This window comes from Falco punctatus (assembly GCF_963210335.1).
Source record: "Falco punctatus genome assembly, chromosome: 3".
In the NCBI taxonomy this organism is placed as follows: domain Eukaryota; kingdom Metazoa; phylum Chordata; class Aves; order Falconiformes; family Falconidae; genus Falco; species Falco punctatus.
This window is the reverse complement of record NC_137582.1, coordinates 75191311-75202346: the sequence shown is the minus strand read 5'-3', so window position 1 is coordinate 75202346 and position 11036 is coordinate 75191311. Positions and strand designations below refer to the sequence as shown.

Sequence of the window (11036 nt, the reverse complement as noted above, 5' to 3'; positions counted from 1 at the left end):
ACCCAGGAGCGCCGGGGCCAGGGGGAGGGACGGCCGCTTCCCCCGTTACCCTCCGCCCCCGGCCGGCTGGTCAGGTGTAACTCGCAGGTTCCTCCGGCCGGTTGTTGTGGGCCCCGCCTGCCCCCTGGCCTGTACTGCTGATCCGGGCAAACCAGGGGCAGGGGACCGGGCCGGAGCACGCCCGGTGTGTGTCTGCCTTTGGGATCAGAGCCGTGCTCCACCTCTGCAAAGCCTGTGCTCCAGCAGCACAGAGCGCTGGTAAGAACTGGGGGCAGGCTAAGGCCAAATTAATTACCAGAAACCACACAAAAGGATTTGCTAATCTACGTTATTTTATGTCTCCATAGAACACAAAGTTAACAATAACCTTATTTGTTACAGCTTTCAAGGAGGTTACAAGTACAACAGCATAAAAGTCTCAAGACTGCAGTAGTTTAAAAATTGCTTTCAATTATTTTATCAAATAAGTATAGTAATAAGGGAGCTATTTTACAGAGTAAGCAGCAACGTACAGTCTTAGTTCCAAGAAAGAGAAACGTAATACGAAGTCAAAATAAACCTTAGCTATCAACAGCCACCACTACTCTTCATGTATTACTTTGTCCATAACGCACAGAAATCAAAACCTATTGGACTGACTGCTTCCACCGAAGAGAATTGTGCCAAATCTTCCATTAACAGAAAAGTCAGTAGTAGAAGAACTTCCTTCAAAGAAAGAACACCACTAGCCATTCATATTGCATTCCTGGATGTAGTGATATTAAGGTTACACTGGAAGAACAAGTTTTCCAGGATTTAAAAAAAAAATACTTAATTTGATTTATAAAGTACAGTTCATTATATTCATTGTGCTCTTGAAACATTTATGTTGCAGGGATCTTTGGCAATCCAAATTCATCCACCAATACGCCGTCCTATAAGAAAGAAGAAGCAGCAACAGGTTAACAACTCTCCACCAACCCGAACATTTCACAGATGTTCCCTTATGATTTCTATAAAGCAATATATGTGTAATTGTCACTGTGGGGACAAAATAAGAAAGAATAATATATTATATATAGTCATTTAATAAGAAAACAAGAGCATCAGCGTTATTCCTCACTATGAAGCTATATTAAAGCCCCAAAAGCAAACATGCAGATGAGACTTACATTTTTAAGAATAACTATTCTAGGACCTGTAATGGTACATGCAGTCTGACAACGTTAGACAGGAGTTGCAAAAAGCCATTTTACGTCCTTAGAATATAGTAACGAGCATTTAGTACACTGTATTCTCTCATATGTAGCATCCAAAACACATAAAAGTGTTAAGCATTTTTTTGTTCAAAATATTAAGGATTCCAAATATGAAGCAACAAACACAAATGTGATCAGTCCAAAGCAAAACAAAACAAAAAAGTATTTTGCTTTTAAAGAGGAAAGGACTCACTTTGTTTTTCGTATCAGTAGGAGTGACCTCTGGGATTGCTGGAGCAGATGCGGCTTCATCCAAGTAGGAATTGTCTTCATCAGCTAAAAGCTCATCACCTAACGCATCCAGTTCTGAAATTGAATTACATTGGTTAAAAAACTATGCAACTAACTCCTTTTGCATAAGAAAAGGTCCTCTTACAGAGAAACAGGATTCATACTGAATGCTTACATTCATACTTATTTAGCAGTACTTGAGTTATCAGTTGGGAATAAGCACACACACACACAAAAGAGAGAGAACCTTTCTTCCTTCATTTGTAGCATTCTGTTTGCATGTATCTCATGTTTGTCTCATGCTCTTGTTGCTAGTCTTAAAGGAAAGTGTTAAACCAGCTTTTATGGTTTAAAAAGTGTTAAAACTTTTTTTTTTTGAACACACTTAAAATATCTGACTAATGAAATTTAAAATCACTGTATGACTGTATGATGATTTTTACATTCAGTAATGTAAAAATCATCCTCCACCTTCCTAACCTGCTTCCAAGTCATCTTCATCAATCTCTGGTGTTCCATAGCTACGACTCAGTGCCTCCTGGACTTCATTGGCTTCTTCCATCATATCCTCTAACTGGTCTTGTATGTCCTGCAGCACGAAACAATTTCAACCGGTCTATATTTAAATAGTTTTAGTTACATTTATCAGAGCTTAATCAAATTCAGTTTAATAATTCCAACGTACACAACACTCAAATTTTTTGATGCATAACCCATGTTTTGAAGCAGCATTAATACAAACCAAGACACATGCATTCAGTACTATATTATGGCCTTTAATATTAAAATTGTAGTAAATGTATGAGGTAGAAAAAGAGGAACCTTGAAACAACATCTCTGCAAAATCCTTTTAAGTATTCTTCAGAGTAAATTGAAAACCTCTAATAAATTACAGAGTCCAGCATTACCTTGAAAAGCAGGGAAGTATGAAATCTAGAGAAATTCTATCTACCATCTGAAGAATAAGCACGAACCTGAGTTATGCCTGAGCAAAATTTAGAAGATACTTCAGCACACCTACTGGCACTGTGCTTGGGCACAAGTAAGGAGACACTTACCTGAAGGTTTACAATGTAGGCCATGTAAAAAAACAGCATAGGAAAGAGAATGTAAAGGAATCAAACTCTTACCAAATGCCAGTGCTGAAGTGCAGCATACTTTATATTTACAGAACTTGCAGGGTCCTTTTTAGGCATTTTATGAAGAGAGGGCCAGGCCTTACAGACCTCTTGAAATTTTTTTGTTTGTTTTTTGGTGTTCCTTTGTGGCTTGGTTTTTTTTTGGCAGGGGCAGGGAGGGGGCAGTTTCTTCTTTTGTTTTGGATTTTGTTTTCCTTGAACTAGGGAAGCAAAGCACCAATCTGCAAGTTGCTAACATGGAGGGGAAAACCAAACAGAAGAGAGACAAAAAAGCCATAGCAGGAAGTATTCACCAACATTTATGCTGAAGTGCAGAGGGAAGGAAGGGAGAGATTAAAGATTAGCTCAGCAAGGAAACAATAATCAGTGCAGTAAGGCCAACAACTGATTGTGTAGTACCAGAGAAACCAGGAAGGAATTATGATGGTGGTCCCATAAAAAAGGAAGGCAAACTCACATGAACTAAAACAATCAGCTTACCTTTGAGTTACACAGTCCACTCATCACTACTTCAGCATATTGTTTCTGTTCTTTAATAATTTGAACTATAGCTCACCTCAATTTGATCAATTTTGACTTGCTTGTAAGCTTTCTTCATTTCTTTCACCCCCAGTTTCATTGCATCCACCTAGAATAGAGTCAAACAACATGCTTGTAGCTGATGTAGCATACACAAATTAAGCAAATGTGAGATTAATATACTGGTACCGTTGTCTTTGTATCCTTCAGTGCCTGAATAGTGTAATTCGCTTGTTCCATATTAAAAGACTGCTGTGACAGATTATCCCTCTGTTGTTCATACCTGTTAGAAACAATGCAAATAATGGTTTTAACACACCACACTATTTATTGCCACAAACATTCTTAACTTTTTAAAAAATTGGAAAGTCATCAGCAGTAGCCTAAAGACAGGAACAGATATGGGGTTTAAAAATTTATTACAAACAATCGCAGAATAAACAGCTTCATAAAAATGTGGCTGTTATACATCTCTGTGTATTTAAAACTGACAAAGCTATTCCTGAACTAAGCTTCTGTTTTAACTGCCAATATCATATTTGCATAGGCTTACACTCTAGGTGAGGATATAGCAAAAGTTGTAATCACTATCAGCTAGAGATACATGCCATTGCTCACTAATGCTGTAAGCAGAATGGAAGAGATGCAGGTTATCCAAACCTCAATGATTCTGCACTGGAGCTTTGCAGAGCAGGGAAGAGGGGGAGAGGATAGGGTAGCAAATAGAAACCATCGAGGCTAACCAAAAAGAAAAAGATGACTTTAAAAAAATCAAGAAATCATCCTCCTCAAAGATAAACTTGTAGCCAATCAAGAATGTAAATTATGTCAAGTTAATCATAAAAACAAAGGCATAAAACCAAACTATGAGTTCTTCTTCACACATCCAAGGCAGAGGTCTGCAAGACAAGGATGATCCAAATACAAAATTCTGGACAAGGAACGAACAACTAAATGTGTTACTGTTCAGCAAAATGGAAACGAGATGACTGAGGGGTATGATGTCTTTTATGACATCACATCTTTTATGCTCCCCTTTTATGAGGGGCCCAGTGACTGTCAACAGGGAACAACTATCAAGTAAGATTAGCAAGCAGCATAGTCAAAAACCAGAAGAAAAAACAAAACCAAGCAGTCTTCCTCACAATATCTAACTACTGCATTCCTTACCATAGGGTATTTTGGATGGCAAGAGATCACAAATACTTAACGAGTAATTGAGCAAGTCTGCAGAAGTATAGTTCATCTGAGAGATATAAAATACAAGATAATATGAGCTTTGGCTCAGATAGCATCTAAGAAATTTGCAGTTTAGGGACTAAGCTACTCCACTGAACACTTAGCATGTTCTGACATTCTTCCTTTGTATTTGTTGCTGGACACTTTTCAAGAGAGTATACTAGACTAGACCAGACACAGGATCACCTATCCTGTCCATTCTGGGTTTTTTGCAGAGACACAATTACCTGCAGTACATGTGCACAAGTCCTAAAGGGTGTCCACAGAGAACAGGTAAACATCTAGTAAACCAGACCAAGATCATCAAGTACAATAGTTATAGTAATCAATTAATATAAAATGAGGCACTCCCTCAAAGTTTAGGAGCCAAGCACAGCTTTAATAATGAGCAGATTTAGGTCAGCTTCTCCCAATCCAAATTCATATACTCACATACAAATAAGGCACAAATATGCTGACTCTGTAACAAGATGCTTCTGAAAAGCTGGCTAGCTTGGTCAGCATTTTTCTTTAAAGAATGTTCAGAAGCAAGAGTACTGGAAAGCAAAATGAGAAGTGTGCCACTCCCCTTAAAAACAGGCTTTCATTAATCCCAAACTGAGAAAGGTGTAAACTTACATTCGCTTCTGCTTTAACACTCTCAGTGCTTTCTGCTTTACTGTATTCTGAAAGACACAATATTGTTACATTAGGAAAAGTATTTTACTTTATACTTGATTATACTGTTTAAACCTAATGAATAGCACTGTATTTTCCAATATTTTCCTCAGTTACTACTACAAAGAGTTTAACAATAGTCACATTCAGTGTTTGTTCTGCCCTAACGATTAACCAATTAAGCCTGTATGTAAAGCTTCTAGTAGGAAATACTTCCAAAATTTCTGGCTTTTAATTTTTTTATTTCTTTTTATAAGCAGAACACAAAGTCAAACTTACTCCATCAGAACCATCTTTTATCAACATATTTTAATGGTAGGCATCAAATAATACTGCAAAAGGTATGTTAATAATACTGTTTATACGTATTTATTATTAGATATTATGTGTTCATTCCCTTTCAAAAATGGGGTTTCTTACTCCCTTTCTGCATAGTGCAGACTTTTTATATTGGCTGATGAACAAAACAGCCTCTCTGCCAGATTTAATTCAGGTAACAGAAGGAAGAAGGAAAGCAAGTTACTTCTGAGGAATTACGTTACACTTTGGAAAAAATAAAAACCCAATGCAAACACTGTTCAAAGACGCATATCTAAGAGATGCTTCAGAATAAAAATAATCCTGGCAGTATCTTGTGTGTCATCAGTGGGGCAAGATACAATCCTAAGAACCTGACGAACTGGCTAAATCACCCCTACATGACAAGAAGCGTAAGTCACATCCTCTCATGCTTAAATCCCACAGAAGATTCTTACCTTTGCAGGTCCCTCCCTCATCTTCTTCATTTGATCCTTATACTTCACTAGTTCTGCATCAAGCCTAGCGATTTTCTTGTCAATTGACTCAGCTCTGCTATCCACCTTTAATACACAAAAGGGAAAACAAACAAAAAAAATTCATTAAGATTTTATTCAGGTATTGGACTTTAAAATGAACAGCCTCAGTTTTATTATGCTTCTAAGTGCATTGTTTCTTCACTCAGTGGTTTTACAAACAGTTTAAAGTTTGTAGAGAATCTAAAATCAGAATCAAATGAAACAACTTCTACAAGGAGCACAAGAAACTTTCTGAGGTTGCAGGAAGCTCTGCCATTGTAACGTTTTCATCATTTTGAGATGCTCCCTTGTACACCCACTCAAGTCATGGTGTCTATTCAGGATTTCCTGATCACATACAGTGCCAGGGACTAAACTGGAACAGACAAAGAAAAACAGAAGTACACCATGCTGGCAGATAAGGGGGCAATGCAAAAGGGACAGGGATGTGTTCAGCAGGGCTAGAGGTTTATTTATGGTGGCCAGAGAACATTAATCCTTCAGAATAATACCTGGAATACTGGTTTTGTTTAAGAAGCCCAGACTTAACCATTTTTTCAAAGGTGCCTGACTTCTTTGTCAGAGAGACACTTTTCCCATCACTTTCCACAAAGGGAACCAGGACACAGCAGTTCCACCTGGTAGCTAGTCTGAATTCTTACTGTACTTTTGCTCCAAATCCCAATAGCAGCCGCATAGCTCAGGAAGAGGCCTTCAGCAGTCAACTGCGACAGCCCTAGTGCAAAGCATATCACAGAGCTGTCATTACGGAAATATTTTAACCCTTCCTCATTAGAGGGTTAAAGACGAAAATTAGGCAACCAAGCATGGGTACAGATCATGCTAACAGCTTATACAAACTCATTAAAAGCCCAAAGAAAGACTCCTTAACATGAACTGACTATGACAGCACTTCTCTGGAAACAACAAAATAAAGCTTATTAACTTCTCATTCCAAAGTGCCTCTCTAGGGATTAGAATACAATGACATTCCGATTATAGTGTGATACCAATCAGTGAAAATTTACAATTCTGACTTGTTAACAGTGTGGCTAAATGTGTATAATTACACAGATTTTTATTTTGGTGCCACAGTGACCCTTTTAAATCTTTGCTTTATGACATCAACATACATTTGCCAGAGGCATCCTGAGCTAAAAATTTGATATGAGCACTCCACACAAGACACTAAAGTGCCTGGGCACAGCTGGCATTGGAAAAATTGTATTAAGCTTTCTGTTATGCCAAATATTTTACTAACAGCAAGAAAAAGAGATATTTTAAAACTCTTGGAGGTTCAAAGGTAGCACCTCCTCAAGATCTTCATCAGCTAAATGCATGTTTGAGGTGAGCCGCCTTCACAAGGGAGAACCAGTTATTTGGTTTAGTTATATAATTAATCTTTAAGCAGTACTAGCAGGAAATGGAGAAAGATCCTCCTACATTGATTAACTACATAAAAATGTCACACAGACATTACACTACACAAGACCTCAGCTTTTAAAAATAAGAATGGACAGAAGGGACAACAGATCTAATTTATCCAAAAGAAAACTAGACTGTATTAGGACTTGAAGAGCTGTTTTCTATTCACAAATAAGGCATACCAAGATACGTTTCATTGCTACAGAAGGGCCCCATCTAAACAAAAGAAAGTGATCATGGTATCCCAAATCCCTATTAAGCAAAACTGCAGCTTATTTCAATTTTAAAAAAATAATAAGAACATCAAGTATAAGACTGAATTTTAACGTTGTTGTCACAATTATTAATTAGCCTTTTGTTCCTATGTTTCCTACTTACTACTCTGAAAAAAACGACAGATTTGGAGTGTTTTTTCAAAGAAGTAAAAACAATATCAGTGCCTCAGTTCCTGATGCATCCTTCCTCCTACCAACCTCATGACAGCTTTGAGTCATCTGACTGTGCTCAGCCAGAAAGGATTAAAAAAACCTGCCACACAGTGCAATGTCAAGGCAAGCACGGAAAAAAAGCGAGCAGAAACTGCAAAAAAGAGTGGGAACATACCCATGGGGTGGTAAGTGAGGAGACAGGAGGACATCACACAGCCAGCCAGCAAGCTCATTAGTAACCAGCCATCACAGAAAAGTAGGGAAAAGTGTTTCCTGGCCTTCAGTAAACACTTCAGATTAGTGATCCCACAGAACCAGGTCTTTAACAGCAAAAATCTTGAATTGTTTAGATACTTAAGGTGATGCTTGTTATCTTGCAACACAAAAAAAAAAAAAAAAAAAAAAAAAGCATGTTGTATGCTGATCTTACTGGGTTCAGTCATACTACTTCTGCATACACAGGAAAGAACATCCAAAACACAGGCATAATGAACATTAAGCATTGCTTGCCAAATATAGTAATTCCTAACTGCATTTAATGGGTAATTACCACTGAATTAACATGGTAAGATATTTTACAAAGCAATTTGACTCTTTCAAGAAATACAATTAAATGTGCCTAAGATTGAAAACAACACAGAAGTGACGTTACTTAAGTCTCCAAACTCCTGATTTTAACCCGGTAAAGAAACAGGGCAAGCTTTTTTAGTATCTCACACAACTCTCTTTAATAATAATTCACATGCAATTTAAGAAGAAAATCTAATGATATCTCTAGTCTTTTAGCAGGATCTATACTAAAGACTTAACTATCGGAAATTAACTGAAAAATACAGCAAGTCTTTCACAAACCATATACATTACTTTGTGTAAATCGGCACAAAAAGTTAATTCATAAACTTCAAACTTGTAAAAGGAACTAGGTTTCTCCCCACACTTACTAGTAAACCAGAATTGTCTTAAATTTTAGTTGGAATTGAAAGATGTCAAAACGGCAAAAGCTAACATGGAGCTCAGTAACAGTAACAGCAGTTTGTACACTTCCTCATACCAAAGAGCAGTGCTTGGAGCCAGCCCTCCATCTCTCAACAGCTGACCAGCACAACCACTTTCCAGTTAACCTGCTGTCATGTATTGCCAAATTTTCAGAGAATGTAATTACAAACAACTAACAGAGAATCAAAACTGCATGCAGCTCCTGGTGGGCAGTATTGATGACTCTCTTTTTTTGGAAAACATCCTAAATTCCTGGTGTTGCCAATCAAAGCAGCTGTTTAAATTACACTTTTATGTACCCCACAAAAACACTGGAATTGAACAAGCTCTTAGTAGAATAAAGACTGCTGGCATATCTAAATTTTGTCTTCATTTGCTTCAACATTAGAAAATAGACATTAACTTGGAAATGGCAAAATCACCCCTGAAAAATCTAACAGACTAATATAGAATTAGTGTTATAAGGGAAAGGTTTCCTGGCCTTCAGCTTACGCTGCCAAAATGGCAAATTTAAGATTTAAGTATTTATAATACTTAGTTATAATTTATAAAATTTAAGGGTTTATAACAGTATATCAGATATTAGAGTTCTAGTCATCCACTGAAGCATTTACTGGTAACAATGGGAAAGGTACCCCTGATTTTTGAGCACATGCTTTATTCACTGTTCTAACTAAACATACTTAGAGCTATGTTTGGGCTTAATACAGCTAAAAAGCAATACAGGTTCTTCACCAATAAAATAACCTACTGGGAAAAACACTATCACCACTTCTCTCCCTGCCCCAGCCACTGACGTATGCCAGAGACTGATGTGCATGGGTATGTGTAGGTAGCACATACCAAATATCAGGCATTTACCTCAGGGAGTCTCTTCACCAGATAGCAAAATAAATTTTCTGGGAGGAAAATCATGATTTTCCACAGAAATTTTTTGTTGTCAGATTCCTGAGACAACATTTACTTAGCCTTAGTAAACCTCCGCTTACACCACAGCCATTAGTGACCTTTCACTGACTTCGTTAACCGCTAAGACAAATACTCAAGACCTCTGTATGCTTTCTCCACCTTCTAAAATTAGTTTACAACAGAAGGAGCTATAAAAACACACCACAGTTTTCTTCACAAACTTAAAAGCCAAAAAAAGACTATGGAATCACAAGATTAACCATTTTAAAGCTCTTCCTCAACCTTTTCAGGCAGGCCAACCTTAAAACAGCTATAAAGTGTTCTACCATGTGTGTCCTCACCGTTCCTTACTTGCTCTGGGCTTCGTAACTGTCCATAGGTACACATCTTCACCACCGTCCCTACGGCAAGCCCCTGGTAGTAGACATTTGCCCTCCCACCTTCTCTACTGGACAGAGGCACTGGTTTCCTTGCTCCCGTCCCTGCCTTACCACAAACTGGTGCGGCAGGAGTTCACTACTGCAATCAGCAGCAGTGCAGTCCTCAGACAGAAATACTGCACATATCCATGAGGACGTAAGGAGAGCCAGGCCCTACGTGCACATGACGTGCATCCACGTACGGGATGAGTTCCCAGGCACAGCAAACAAATACGTGTACAAACGCCGGCACCAGCGCACATGTACGCTCCTGCACAGCTGCACACTAAAGCACACAAGTATACGTATACATATGTACAAACACGCTACACCAAAGCACGGGCATGTGTCTATGTAGACAGACGCACACTGTGCCCACACACAGCTACGTACCCGCGCTCAGGTACGCGGGCGCACACGGACGCACGGCTCCAAGCCCCGCGCCTCCGGGCCGGTGCGGGCACCCGCATCCCGCCCACGGGCGGGCCACAGACACTCTCACCTGCAGCACGCCAGCGAGGGCACAGCCGGCGAGGCACCCCTCAGCCCCAGGCCCGCCCACAGCCCGGCTGGCCCTGCCGGCCCTGCGGCCACCCCGCCGCTGCCCTGCCCCTCCCGAGGCGGCGGCAGGGCCCGCCGAGGAGGGTACTGACCGTCCCGATGCAGTCGGTGAGGCTGGGCGGAGGCGCCTTTGGCTTCGCTTTGCCGAAGAAGCGGTTCATGGCGGCGGCGGTGCCTCGGTCCCGGTCCCGGCAACAGCAGCGGCGCTCCCCGCCGACCCGGAAACCCAACGACGGGCCCGCCCCGCCCCCAGGGCGGAGCCGCGAAGGGCGGAAGCGCTCCCAAGGCGGCGCACCCCGGAACTCCCGCCCTCCTGCCGACGGCGGCGGCTGTGATTGGCCGTGTGGGGCCGCCGGCATGACAGACAGCTGCGCCGCAGCCGAAGACGTTTCCTCCATCCGCACGTAGGGTGCCACCTACGCGTACGCTGCGGGGCGGGCAGCACCCGTCCGGAACTGCC

The 11036-nt window shown here is 40.3% G+C and overlaps 1 protein-coding gene across 1 annotated transcript; it reads right to left on the bottom strand.

Annotated features, from left to right (window-relative positions):
* Positions 1 to 314: 314 nt before the first annotated feature.
* CHMP5 (charged multivesicular body protein 5) lies at positions 315 to 10839 on the bottom strand. The gene is made up of 8 exons (XM_080378178.1): positions 10669 to 10839; positions 5779 to 5883; positions 4985 to 5031; positions 3317 to 3410; positions 3165 to 3236; positions 1950 to 2058; positions 1432 to 1544; positions 315 to 914 (listed from the first exon to the last, which is right to left on the bottom strand). The coding sequence occupies exons 1-8, from the start codon at positions 10735 to 10737 to the stop codon at positions 864 to 866; spliced, it is 660 nt and encodes a 219-aa protein (XP_080234304.1). The 5' UTR covers positions 10738 to 10839; the 3' UTR covers positions 315 to 863.
* Positions 10840 to 11036: the final 197 nt, after the last annotated feature.